At 32.6% G+C, this 15667-nt stretch overlaps 1 protein-coding gene across 1 annotated transcript in view; it reads right to left on the bottom strand.

Moving 5' to 3' along the window:
• The window catches only part of LOC124369241 (protein O-mannosyl-transferase TMTC1-like), a 172710-nt gene that overhangs the window by 68686 nt on the left and 88357 nt on the right, over window positions 1-15667 (bottom strand). The window contains exon 2 of the mRNA XM_046827129.1: window positions 9327-9504. Within this exon, the coding sequence (XP_046683085.1) occupies window positions 9327-9504 (178 nt within the window). The remainder of the gene's footprint in view (window positions 1-9326; window positions 9505-15667) is intronic.

The following is a 15667-nucleotide window of genomic DNA, read 5'->3' as shown; positions in this document are numbered from 1 at the left end:
TCCACCCTAGAATTTAGTATTTTTGTAATGGTAATGGTACGGTTTTCAGGTTATCGAGAACCTAGCCAGTAAATGGAGTGCCATAAAACTAGTACATGGAAAACCAAGACACTCGCAGAGTCAAGGGTCTGTCGAACGGGCCAATCAAGACGTTCGAGATAGTCTTGTGGCTTGGATGACTGATAACAACACCTCAGGATGGGCAAATGGTCTCAGGATCATTCAGAATACTAAGAACAACAGTTACCACAGTGGGATCAAGAGAACCCCTTATGAGGCAATGTTTGGTTCACCACAGAAAAAATGGATTATTAGATTCCCCTTTGACAGCCGACGTCGTAAAAAAAATAACTACTGAGGAAGAACTAGAAGGAGAGTTCTCTAAGCTTGAAAAAAGTTTTAATGAAGAAGACAACGAAGAAATAAATGCTGTGGATGAAGATGCTTCGGAGATTTTGACAAGGACTGTAGAAAACAATGAACACGTAGAAAAAGAAACTATGTCCAGCGATAACTTAACACTCTGTAATATAGATTGTGACAAAGCAATAGATTGTGACAAAGCAATAGATTGTGACAAAGCAAACAGCTGTTTTGAATGTGGTCAGCACATACATTATGAAGTTTTAAATAACGAAGACCTAGGCTTACCTTTGTGCACTCTTTGCTCAAGAAAATCTGCCATAGACACAATACGAGAAAACTGTGTAACTGCATTGAAAAGTCAGGCAGCCAAAATGTTAAAGCGTACTGAAAGAAAATTAACTCCAGTCTCAGTCGGCGATAACGTTTTGGTAAACATTCCTGATGTCGACCGGGGCCGACTAGCTCCAAGAAATGTAATGGCTGTTGTAATAAATAAGAACGATGATTCCTATACCCTTGGTACAAAGCATGGAGTTCTTGACAAACAGTTTTCCAGAAACCAGTTCCAGGTAGCTCCTAATAAATTTATTAATAACATCGATGTACCTGATGAACAGCTCAATGTCCGTAAAGAAGCAATGAAGTCATCCGGGTCCAAACAAGGTTTCATCAGATGTGGATGCAAGAAGAAGTGTTCGGGCAGATCTTGCAAATGTGTAAAATCAAATTTAAAATGCAATTCTAAATGTCACGGTAGCACTTCTTGTGCTAACAAGTAAAGTGAATACTTTCTGAAAAGAACTTTAATAAACATTGAAAGTGGTACATGTGTGAAAAATAACTTTTTTTTTCTATTTTCAATAATAAGATACTTGTATTTTACTGTTTAGTTTTTGTTTTGATTGAAATAAATGGAATTTCAAGGAAAATTTGATTTTATTTTACTTGTTATAATGGAATTAGTGTAGGGTATGGTATGGTTGTGTTTGGAGGCTTTTCGGCGTTTGCGCAAATTACAAATACCCACAACCCGACGTGGGCAAATTAGATTACCCACGTCGGGTTATGGGTATTATGGTTTTGCTCAATCTCCGATGAACGTGTTTATTTCGTCTCTTGAGTACTTTCGCTTACCCACAACGCGTTCTGGGTATTTCGCTTCGGCCAATGTCCGAAAAAAATGCTCAATACGCGACGTGGGTAATTCACGTTGTCCACATCGCGGAGTGAGTAAAAAATTTCGGACATTGTCCGAATTCGGTGTTTGAGTGTAATATATATATATATATATATATATATATATATATATATATATATATATATATATATATATATTATATATATAAAATAATGAAAGTAAAACGATATAAACGACTCCGTTAAATATTAATTAATCTCTAGATTTGAAATCCGCTTAACGTAACATTTCCCCTCTTGCTAATGGTTATCTAAATATTAATTAATTCATGTATTTTATTTATAGTTCACTTACCTAAACATTTCTCCTCATTGGAATGATTGGCTAAATTTACATTAATTTATTAACTTAATTTGGAGTCTGCTTAACGGAATTTTTCTTCTCCTGCAAATAGTTTGTAAAGTTTGGATGATATCCTCTTTCGAGTGGTCATCAAAATATCATTAATTCCTGTATTAAATTTGGAGTTAACTTTACGGCAAACTTCTCTACCAAATGGAATCACTGCTAAGAGAATGCGCCGATCATTTCCATTAATGCAGTTAAAAGCCGCACGTCGTTTCTGACAAAATAATTTGGCTATTAGTTACAATTTTAAATAACATCTTAGTATTTGCAAACCAATTCTCATTTCTCTATATTGTTTGAGTGATTATCTTTGCGTTCTTAGGAATGCTGTAGAAAATATATACGGATGAATATTTTAACAATGGAAAGTACAAAACAGTACTACAGTATATGAGTGACGAACACTTCCAATTTCCGATGGATATTTAAATGAGACAATTATGCAAACAGGCAGTCGAGTAATTATGGATAGCTTAGCTTTATGATGATTTGAACATGATTTAAATACATTTGTTAATGCATGGTCCATAATATGTTACTCTATAACTACACGAAGTGGCGGTGATTATTTTCGGTGATTATTATTCGACGGAAATAGTTATAAATATGGCCTATACAAATTACAGACTCTTGAAAAAGGTTTTGGTAGGTGACGTAACATGGTTCTACCTAAAAACTCTACAGTCCGTTTATTTATGATAAAATGCTACATCAACTACTCAAGGATGGAATACAGCTCTATAAAACATGTAATAAACTAAATATTCCCATAGTTATACCTGGAAGAGAAATTTTTCCTCTGATGTACTGCTTCCTAAATTAAGATAACATTTACAAGTTTTTTGCAGTACCACACATGATTCATGACTAATGTATGTTTTATTATTGAAAATGAGATTAGATATTGGAATTTCGGTTTATACAAATATATTTTTACGTAAATAATAAATACTTAAATGATACTGATATTATCATAATGTTTGTGCAAATAATATTTATGGTTGGGCACGTTCAGACAATTTACTATACCATAATATAAAATGGTTGATTCCTTAAATTGACACAATTAAATATTAGAAACAAACAATTTAAGAACTTACTGGTGATGAATCTGATGAATACATTCTTCAAGTAGATCTAGAGTATCTAACAATTTTACACGAATTTCATAAAAATCTACCACTTGCTAGAGATCATTATGAAAATAAATTATGCACAACTCTTCTTAATAAAACATGTTATGTCATTCATTCGTGAAAGTTAAAATATTATCTAGAACCACGAATGATTTAAAGAAATTTTAAGAGTTATTGGATTTGATCAAAAACCATATATGAAACATTATATAAATATTAATATAAAATTTAAAAACAGATTTATATGAGGTAATGAACAAATCAGTTTTTGAAAAATATATGGAAAATTGTTTAAATAGATATACTATTAAAATTTGAAATGAAGAATCTTCAGTGCTTCAAGCAAAGAAAATAAACTTTACATTTTGCAGGAAAATTTAAAAATGAATTGAGTTGTGAAATGTTTTGAAAAATGTGAAGATTTATATTGAAAACGTAATTATGCAAAAATAAAAATTCAATTAATCAAACTTAAGGAATTGAAATGTTTTTTTTTAATAAAACAAAAATATGAGTAGTTGTAAGATGTTTTCAATCTTAGATAAAAAATGTATACACAAATTCAATGAATGAATTGTTTATAAAATTATAATCGTGAATTATATACAATAACTCTAAACAAAGTAGCATTGTATTTAAAAGACGATAAAATAATTACATTAAAAAATAAAGATGAAACAGTCCACATAGATATAAAAACGAAGTAAAATCAGATATTTACAAGATTTAAACTATTTTTAAATAGTATTGATACATTTCAAAATTATGAAGCTTAAAATATAATGTTAATTATCTGTTTTGGCAATGTATTGAACAGAAAGAAATTACTGTAACATGTAACTTTGAATGAACTTATTAATTAGTTATTACAAATATTTACAATGATGTATTCAATTCTAAATATGTTATAATTTGTTTTCAAACATACAGACAAAATATTTCAGAATAAATATCCTTATAAAATGAATAGTTTGAATGTAAAAAATATTACATTACATTTTATTGGTTCTTTCCGTCCAAGTTATAATTTAAGATAAAGTTCAACATTTATATATTTTTGGAGATCTTCTTTAATTATGCATCCGTTCTATCAAGATTTTAAGAAAGTTTCTAGTAAAAATATGAAAATGTATTACAATCTAAATGAATATATAAGGAACAGACTAGTTAATATTATATATGCCACGAAAAATTTCACAAACATTTCTGATTCAAAGAATAATATGGATTTTAAAATTCTGTAAAAAATTTATGCCGCTGTGTTAGTGTGTTTTCTGATAGATTGTTACCGTATGGTTTGATTATAAATGTATTGGTTCAATAATTCATAACATTTATATTATTTCCTTTCACACTTTATACAAATCTGAAAATATACTGTTTAGCAATCGAAATATCTTTTTATCTTATCATAAACATTGTGTTTTAAATAATGTTACGTCTCGAATGAAAGAATGTAAATTCGGAATTGCTCTGTCTGAAATAGAATTTGTATGTTAAAATTTGTTTTTACCACATGGACTTAGACGAATTAAACGGAGTTGCAGAGCTAATTGTTTAAATAATATATAAGAGTTAATTGATTATAAGAAATATAAATGTTTCAGTTATAATAAATTTAAATATAATTACGAGTTGACAATTATTGGAGAATTAGAAGACTTAAAGTTCATTTACCGAACTTTTTTCAATTTCATAGGTGAAAAAAGATTAAAGATATTAATAAAACTTATAATTGTAATTGCTTGTTGTTGAAATAACTACAGGTAAAAAGAAATAATGTATAAAAATGAACTTTGTACAGTACAATAAAGATAATTTCTTTATAATTATTTAAAAGTCTAATTGTTACTTTTCATAAAATTGTTAATCACATTACAAAAAATGTAACTGTTAATAAACTCTAGTAGAATAAACTTACTAATTTCCGTTATTATTCATCTTTTATAAACAATTTTCACAGTCAATCGACAGTGTTTTGAGCAGAATGGAATATACAGTAAGCAGCGAACGTTTTAATATATTAAAGAATCTAGAAACGATGCGGCTAGTTTATCAACTTCCCCTGACCTTCTGGGATGTTGAACTGGAAAATATATTCTCTGTTTTATAAAAAAAGAGAACGGATTCTATCTGAAAAATTGTTTGAATTGTTTGGAGTTTCTGTTTACTTCTTAAGGAAAATGTACTATTTTATTTGAATGGTTTATTCAATTTGAGTCAGTATTTAGCATTGTATTAATGTAAGATTGTCTATTTAATTTAGTATAGATGGTAGTTTTATTATCTGTTAGTTTATACAGTAATTTGATAAGTATTTTTTCTGTCCCCCTGCATTTTGCTATAATCCCCATATTATATATATATATATATATATATATATATATATATACAATATAATGTTTTATATATATATATATATATATATACACATACAATATAATGTTTTATATATATATATATATATACATATATACATATATACAGTATATATATAAAAAACATATATAAAACATATATATATATATATATATATAATTTCAATAAACATTAAATCACAAAAAGTACCTACTTGCTCCGCCGGGATATCTCACTTGCCGGGTGAGTGCGCTACCACTACACCACAGAGCCGTTACATTTTACGATTCAATTATTTTGTATTTGGTCGTATCTGTCACATATGCGTTTAAATAACCAAACTAACATATGATCGGAAGACCAAATACCTGTCAAATGACTTTTATTTACATTAAATTTGTATAAATGGCAATAGCCTCATTTAATTTCAATAAACATTGAATCGCAAAAAGTACTTGCTCCACTGGGACTCGAACCCGGATCTCTCACTTGCCGGGTGAATGTGCTACCATTACACACACAAAGCCCTTACATTTTACGATTCAATTATTTTGTATTTGGCCGTATCTGTCAATATTTATATTACGTCATAAATACAACAAAAATCAAACATATTAGCCTTGAAATGTTTTATTGTTAGGAATGTTTAGATATTTGTAAATATTCAGCTAAAAAAATATTCAATGCTAATATCTTTATTTAATATAGGTGTTTGAGTATGCTCTCTAAATCTTAGTTTAAAATATCTAGTGCTTTGACAAATGTAATTTTTATTATCTGTGTTTCATAATTATATTTATATTTCCGTGCTATTATTAAAAACAACGGATGATATTTACTTTTTTTATTTGAACAGTTTTGAATACATTGAAAAGTTTTATTTTGTGACTTTAACATAAATGTTTAGAATTTTTCCTACATTACTACGTGTTGTGTTATTAATACTTGAAATTTTATGAATTACGTTTTGTAACGTATTTAACGATTGCAAACTCCAAAAAAACTTGTAACCTGTAATATATAATATTGGTGTTAAAAACGACAGGATTATCTTACTGCAAAGCTGGTTTAGTATTTCCATCGTCTCAACCTCGCTGGGGAACATCTCAACTTGCAAGTGATAATTTTAATGACATTCGTGATACAAAACCTATCAGTCATAAGGAAAACCTGTTACATGCAATCCTAATGGGTTTTTCCAGAAAACGTATTTGGACTTGTTTTTTTAATCTTTCATACAACAGTCCTTTGATATTATTCTTTCAGTGTTTCTATATATAGTCAAAATTATTTTAATTTCTTTCGAAATTATAAGTGGCATAATGAAACTACATTGTATGGTACGCTTTCAATATATATATACAGTATATATAGTGTGAACAGTCTTTGAGAAAAAGTATGATATTTGCCAAAAATCTAATAACAAAAATACCATCTTAAATGTTTGATGTCAAATAACATTGTTAAATGACCAATAAACAAATTGTTTTTCCTAATACAGATTGTAGAGAATTTAATTCTAAAAACAACCATAATAAACAAAGTTAACTAAATGTGTAAAAAAGTTATGATATTGACTCCTCACGTATCACACTACACAGCAAACTTTTTCTGTTTTATAATAAGGAATGAGTATCTGATTGGTAATAGCTGGTGTAAAATAAACATTTTTAGTTCAACATTTTATTTTTAAATACAATAAACATCAACAATCGCTTTAAGTCTCACCAGAAGATTAAAAATGATGCTCTAAATGACCTCTGTTGTTCAAAATGCACGCGTTCAGGCGTCTTCTCATGAAGTTCCAGATCCGTTCAAAAACTCCAGGTGTCTGCTTAATGGTTTCTATTCCATTAGAAAGGTTTAATCGGAGTTCTTCAATGGTATCTATTGGGAAAGAGTAAACTAATTTTTTGTAATGTCCCCAAAGGTAAAAGGTCCAAAGGATTTAAGTCCGGTGATCTTGCTGGCCATGAAACTGGTCCACCTCGGCCATCGATTGATTTGTGAAACTCTCATTTAGGTGTCCACGAACAGCCAGAGAGTAGTGCGCAGGTGCCCCGTCAGGCATAAACCACATGTTTTGGCGCAAATACAGAGGTACATCATCAAGCAGGTTAGGTAGCTCGTCTCTTAAAAAGTTCAAGTACACCACGCCATTAAGCCTGGGAGGAAGCACGAATACGACAAAATGACCTGCTAAGATTCCAGCCCAAACATTTACTGAAAACTGATGTGGGCGATTAGGTTTGATAGCATGAGTATTTCTGTCTGCCCAAATGTGGTTGTTATGGAAGTTAATGATAGCTGTTCTTGTAAAGTAAGCCTCATTGGTAAACAAAATTGTATTCAAAAAGTTTGGATAAGCACATTTTAACAGAAGCCATTGACAAAAACAACATGGGGAACGTAGTTTTGTGGCAAAAGAGTTGCTGGGACATGGAGTTGCTTGGACATGCTGGAAGTGGTATGGGTGTAACTGGTATTCGTGTAGTATTCTCCGAATACTAGATTGGCTGACATTGAACTGTAGTGACAATTCTCTAGTGCTCTTTTCAGGTAATCAGAAATTTTATTAAGAACCAACTCTTCTAATTCAACAGTCCTACATGATCGGGCGGTGCCTGCATTACTATGCTCCGAAGACTTCAAAGAACCTGTTTCAGATAGGCGTTGATGAATAGTGGCAAACATCTTGCGCTTGGACACCTGCGGTTTGGAAAGTTCTCTTGAACTGACGTCTTGCTGCAGTACTATTGCAGCGTCCCAAACTATACATTAAATGCATGTCTGCTAATTCAGAGTTTGAATACACATGAATATTACCTTCCATTTTTAATAAATGAAACACACAACACAAAATTACTAATAAAATGGATGAAAATAACTGGTTAAAATACTTAACACAAACACACGGTATCTTTACAGTTTGTTGTTTAGTTCAACAATGAGGTAACGTATGTCATCTAATAATAAATGCCCAGCTGATTATTTATTATTTTAAAATGTTTAAACAGTTTTTGTTTAAATAATTAATTATTACCAGCTGTTACCAATCAGATACTCATTCCTTATTGTAAAACAGCAAAAAATTGCTGTGTAGTGTAATACGTGAGGAGTCAATTTCATAACTTTTTTACACATTTAGTTAACTTTGTTTATTATGGTTGTTTTCAGAATTAAATTCTCTACAATCTGTATTAGGAAAAACAATTTGTTTATTGGTCATTTAACAATGTTATTTGACATCAAACATTTAAGATGGTATTTTTGTTATTAGATTTTTGGCAAATATGATACTTTTTCTCAAAGACCGTTCACACAACAACCTCTAGAGTGGTTTTATTTGATTTTTCAGGTGATTTTCCTTATATATCCATCTTATTTGAGTTATAAAGTAAGAACAAAACCTTTCAAAATCACTGAATTTCACCAGGTGAACTGAAAACAAAGCAAAATCTTTCGCTAGCCATTACTCAGTAATGGAGCGTTTCCGGACCTACCTTTATATAACATTTTTTTCTTATTTTTAGCTCTTAAATCACGTCTTAAAATATTTTACCATATTTCTGACTCACCCTGTATATATATATATATATATATATATATATATATATATATATATATATATATATATATATATATCAGAACGATACTCATGAACGAAATCGGTATATGATTTGTACAAGACCTCCAGAAATTTCAAGGTTATTGAGTAGCCCATTTTCACTGAACCATTTAAAGATAGCCATGAATTTATTCTACCCACATTTTTTTCTCATTTTAATTCATAAAAACTATCAGAGTATATTATTGCTAATCATTCAACAAAATTTGCAAACTACCATTGTTTCAATTCAACTTTTAAATATCTATTTATTTTTACCATAGTTATTTCTGAAATATTTAACTATACTTACCGCTTCTGTGTGGATAGGGTGTGTGGCAAAAATCAACCCAGCTGCAGCAGCAAAGGGCGTTTGCAGCCTGGCCACTCTAAGGGCCACTCTGGTAAACAACAGGCAGCATATGACATGGAGAAAAACATTGCAGACGTGAAAGCCCCAAGGGTGCAGACCTCCTAGCCAGTGGTTCAACCTGAGAACATGCATTTAAAGCTTCAGTTGTTTCTGGTAAAACTTAAACGTTTCGGATCTTATTTTTATATTTATAAATACACAGTTTTATGATATTTTAATACCTTACCTAAAATATTATCATATTGGTGTTCTATGTATAATAAATCACACAGACTGATATTAAACTTAAAATTTTGTTTGTTACTGGTGCACTTATTTTGGGCTGATATTTGACATTAGAGTATTGTTGGCCGCAATATCTCAAACAATTATATTGCAATACTACGAATTGTAAATAATAATATTTTTTTCAATTAATTACTGCTATATAATTCTTCTATTTATACAAAAACGATCATAACGATATATTTGTAGTATACTGGATTATAATGTTGATTACCGATTTCGAAGGAAACACGTAAAATACCCTGTATTAATAATAATTGGTTATAAATACATTATGAACTATATACAAAAATCTACCTTATAATACTTATAATATTTTACGTAAGCTTTGTGACAGTATGTCCGAAACAAAATTTCGTATTATTTCGTGATATTAGGTACACTGTATGCATGGTATACATTGAACATTATCTAAATCGCTCTATTTATCTTTTACATATTAATGTTTCTAGGAGTAAATAAAACATATTTTTAGTCACCATTTTTGTTGTTTGTTTTTCGAGTTTTTCAGGGATCTAATCTGGATTAATATTACGTACTCAATAATTATTCTATACGGTTCGAAGGAATATTTTAATAATATAGTGATAACGTATGTCGTTTGTAGAACATTAATTCGTTTATTATACCGGGTGAGTCTAAAAGGACTTTATAACTTTGAAATTATATAGATATTTATTTTCTTTACTTACAGACTTGATATATGTGTCATTTTGCAGCAAATTACTTCAAGTTTGACTCCCGTAGTGCTGTAGTACCAAGTTCCGCCACTGCGAGCGCCAGCTTCGTCTGTACTAAAATGCCTACTTTCACTGGTGCGAAGCGTGCTCGCTGTGTGTTATTGTTTTATGAAACAAACTCTGCTACAAGTGTTCAGCGTACATTTCGCACAGAATACGGAAGAGACCCTCCAAGCAGGCCTTCTATGTACAGTTGGCACAAGACTTTTGTCGAGACACGTTGTTGTGTTCGTCATGAGAAATCGCCAGGTCACCCACAGGTTAGTGATGCTACTGTCGAACAGGTCAGGGAAACCTTTGCCCGTAGTCCCAAAAAATCAACGCGGCGTGCAGCTGTGGACACTGGAATTCCACAAAAGACAGTTTGGCGAGTGCTACGGAGACGTTTGCACTTAAAACCATACAGACTAACGATGGTACAACATATCACTGATTTAGATAAAGCTGCTCGTGGAGAATTCTGTGCTGTAATGTTGGATCGAATGGGGGAAGATGAGACATTCCTGAACTCAATAATCTACAGTGATGAGAGTACCTTTCATATCAGTGGTAAAGTGAACACCCATAACTGCAGAATATGGGGGAACGAAAACCCAAGAGAATCCCTTGAACGAGTTCGGGACAGTCCAAAAGTGAATGTGTTTTGTGCGATGAGTAAATTTAAAGTGTACGGGCCATTTTTCTTCATGGAGAGAACTGTCACAGGTATCATTTACCTTGATATGTTGCAGAATTTTTTGATTCCTCAAATTGATGAAGATGCTCTTTTCTACTACCAGCAAGACGGAGCACCACCTCACTACCTAACAGATGTTAGGGATTTCCTAAACGGTCGTTTTCCAGGTCGCAGGATTGGGCGTTCAGGACCAATTGCATGGCCACCTCGTTCCCCCGATTTGACTCCTATGGATTTTTTTCTATGGGGTTTCATTAAAAATAAAATGTATGTTCCACCTCAACCAGCCAGTCTTGCAGATCTATGAAGAATAATCACATCTGCGGTTGCTAAAGTTACGCCAGATTTGCAAGAACGGGTTGTGGCGAGAAATTGATTACCGGTGGGATGTTTACCGTATCACTAATGGAAGTCACATCGAACCGAAATAAGAATATGACAATAAACATGAAGTAATTTGCTACAAAATGACACATATATCAAATCTGTAAGTAAATTCAATAAATATCTATATAATTTCAAAGTTGTAGTCCTTTTAGACTCACCCTGTATATGTATTTCATAGTTACAAAAGTTCATCGTGAGACAATACGCAAGAAAGTCCACTAGGCGTAAGGTTGAAAATGCAGGAAGGAAATGAACCTTTAAAAATATTATAGCAAAACATTCCAAAGACACAAATGGAAACAAGAAAGGTTAATGGGAGTAACAAAGAAGGGGGTAACTAATGCAAAAGAGTAAAGAGTCCTATGAGAGACCAGAAAAGAGGAAAGAATAGGCTTATTGGAAGTAGTAAGACAAACCCTAATATGAAGGAAACAGGATTTTTCCGGACATTTGCCATCGTTAAGTGAAACAAGAAAAAACAGTAACACTACGTTTCGAGATCTGCAATCTGATCTCTTCTTCAGGTAAAGAACTAACCTAATACATAATATTACAAACTAGGTTAAAATAAACAAATCTTACTAAAGCGTTGTGGCACGCCTGAGTCAGGAATCACAACCTACATGTTGTATGTCAACTTCGGACACTAACACTAAAGACATGCAATTAATAAAAAAAACTATATAAAAACACCAATCATTAAACTAAACTACGGAATACAGGTCACAATATGTCTTCACTCGTCTACTAACCATTTACGACTGACCAGGAGGGGGTAGCCAATGGTAATCGTGACGGCCGGCTAAAACAGATGGCGGAAATTACAAGGGAAGGGGAACAGGAATGGGCCCTTTCGTTATTATTGGTTCATGCGAGATGAACTTCTTAAAACCATATGTGTTGTGACTCCGCATTGGTTTATTGCAAATATCCGATCCCGTTTGATACTTTTGGTATTCTCTTTAGTTCATTTTTTAGAATTGGCAACCAAAGCGGCCTAATCTCGACTGATGGTTGGACTGATTGGTTGGTCTGCCAATTTAATGTATGTTGCCTCAATTAATTTCCTTTTGAAGAAATGTGGTTCCCGATGTATTATGTGGGCTTCATCCCAATTCATTATGATGGTCTTCGGACCAACAATGGTGTGCAATTTTTTGACTTTTCTGTGAAACCCTTTCTCGTGTTTTCTTTGTGTTCTTTTATCCTTATGTTTTAGTGGTCTTTTTGTCTCGCCTATGTATTCCCTATTGCAGCTACATTTTATACTGTAACACAGTTTTTGGAATTCCTGTGTGCCATTTTTTGGTTTTGTTTTTACGAGAGACTTTGTCTAAGAGTGTTGTGTGTTTTTAAACGCACGGTTCTAATGTTGTACTTTCTACCTACTCTTCTAATTTTCTCCGATATCCGGCACATAGGGGATTGGACATAAACGCAAATTTATCACAATTCTGTTTTTCTGACTCAGGAATGATTTGATTCCTGGTTTCGTTTGCACTTATTAATTACTAATTGAGGGTATCCATTGCTTCTGAGATCCGATTCAATTTTCTTAAATTATTCTTATTTTAGTCCAATCTTTATCTGAGCACAAGCTCTTTGCTCTATCAAACAACGAGTAGGCTACTCCTTCTTTGACAGATTTTTTGATGGTTGGATTGATAATTTAAATATTTTCCTGTGTGTGTTATCTTTCGAAAAAATCAGTTGTCTTAAGGACATCACACCCCTATCTCTTAATACACACACATCCAAAAAAGGGAAGCTTGTTTTGGGACTTCCACTTCCATTGTGAGGCGGATGGAAGGAGAAATACTGTTAATGTGATTCAAAAATTATTTAATTCCAATGTCTCCATGAGAAAAAATATCACAAAAGGTATCATCCACATACCTCACCAAATCTTCGGTTTGAACTGAGCTGAAGCCAAAGCTTTTCGCTCGAATTCCTCCATAAAGATATTGGCCGAAAATAGGAGACAGTGGAGAACCCATTGCCATCCCCTCATCTTGACGGTAAATTTTACCCTCTAACTCAAAATAATTGCATTGAGTGCATAGTTCTAACAGTTCCATAATTACTGGCACGGGAAGTTTAGTTCTATCCTTTTTAATGTTTGGTCTTCTTTGAGGACGTGGATTTAATAATTCCGAGAGAGTTTCTGGAACTGGTACATTTGTAAATTAGACTTTCGACATCAAAAACTTACCAGTTTGTTCAGTTTCAGTCAACTTTAGGGATTTTGACTTCTCTACGAAGGAATCCCTGGAATTTTTGATGAAAGAGTCAGTTTTTCCTACCAATGGTGTTTAAGATGTCCAAGAGGACTTTAGACAATTCCCTGCAAGGTGAATCACGAGAACTAATGATGGGCGGAGAGGGATGGTAGGTTTGTGGATTTTTGGGAAGAAGGCCATACATATGGGGATTTTGGAGTGGTGAGGAGTTAATTTAGATCTAAATTTATCTGGAAAAAAATCTTTATGTTTTCTTAAAGGTGTTTGCTACTTTGCGTTCAAATGAATCAGTCGGGTCTTTATTTAAAAAACTGTATATTTGCCAGTATTTAAAGTTTCCGCAATCTTTCTTTTATACGCTACTGAGTCAAGTACCACAGTAGCGTTGCCTTTGTCGGCAGGTAAGATTTTGACCGTGTCATCTTTCCAAGGATCGACCTGGCCTTTTTCTCCTCTAATTGTTAAATTGGGTTTTGTGGGAGGAATTTTTTCTGAGTAACAGACTGCCTCGCAGCGGACGCGTCAACCACTGTTCCTCAGGTAACTGTGAAACAGCCGACTCAATTCCAGTTACGAAAATCCAGTGCCTTTACCGATTTTTTTGTGCCACAGAAAAGTTTAAACCCTTGGATAATACTGATATTTCCGCTTCATTCAGGATTTTCGAAGAGAGATTGATTACGTTTTTATTATTTGCATCCGTATTCACGTTGCCATCCTTAGGCAAATCACATTTTTTAGGCCTGTAATTTTTTACCAGTTTGGAGATTTTTCTTTTTCTTATCTGTTTCAGAAACTTTTATACATATATTTTGGATGCTTTCGAGAATGTTGTTGAATTCTGTACCGATCAGTGTTTTTAATTCAGTTTTTTTTACACTCAATACTATTTTGGAGGATGGTATTTTTTCAAGATGATGATATGCACAATTCTTTCTTTAAGTAAAGATTTAGAAGCAGAAGACAACAATTTTACTGGGCTTTCCTACTATTGAAAAGGAGTTTTTAGAGTTAACCCTATAGGCATAAGGTCTTCAACCTTACATTTATGCAAGAAAGTTTAAATGATTAATGTGTTTAGTTAATTTTAAGATGCAAGCTCTCAAAGGTCTTTGATTTGTTACTGGTTCCGGGTCCGTACCGAGAATCAATTCTTTGTTTGAAGGTTATTTTTGACGATGGAAGGATTGTGAAGGGAAACAGGATTTTTCCGGACATTTGCCATCGTTAAGTGAAACAACTTCCCGTGCCAGTAATTATGGAAAAACTGTTAGAACTATGCACTCAATGCAATTATTTTTGAGTGGTTAGAGGGTAAAAATTTTACCGTCAAGATGAGGGGATGGCAAATGGGTTCTCCACTGTCTCCTTATTTTCGCCAATATCTTTATGGAGGAATTCGAGCGAAAAGCTTTGGCTTCAGCTCAGTTCAAACCGAAGATTTGGTGGAGGTATGTGGATTGGATACCTTTGTTATTTTTTCTCATGGAGACATTGAATTAAATAATTTTTTGAATCACATTAACAGTATTTTCTCCTTCCATCCGCCTCACAATGGAAGTGGAAGTCCAAAACAAGCTTCCCTTTTTGGATGTGTGTGTATTAAGAGATAGGGATGTCCTTAAGACAAACTGTTTTTCGAAAGATAACACACACAGGAAAATATTTAAAATTATCAATCCAACCATCAAAAATCTGTCAAAGAAGGAGTAGCCTACTCGTTGTTTGATAGAGCAAAGAGCTTGTGCTCAGATAAAGATGGACTAAAAGACAAGATTTAAGAAAAATTGATTGAATCGGATCTCAGAAGCAATGGATACCCTCAATTAGTAATTAATAAGTGCAAGAACGAAACCAGAAGAATCATTTTCCTGAGTCAGGAAAAACAGAATTGTGATAAATTTGCGTTTATTGTCAATCCCCTTGTGCCGGGATTATCGGAGAAAATTAGAT

Source organism: Homalodisca vitripennis, chromosome X (genome assembly GCF_021130785.1).
Source record: "Homalodisca vitripennis isolate AUS2020 chromosome X, UT_GWSS_2.1, whole genome shotgun sequence".
NCBI lineage: Eukaryota > Metazoa > Arthropoda > Insecta > Hemiptera > Cicadellidae > Homalodisca > Homalodisca vitripennis.
Note: the sequence above shows the minus strand (reverse complement) of the source record. Positions and strands in the feature narration are given on the sequence as shown.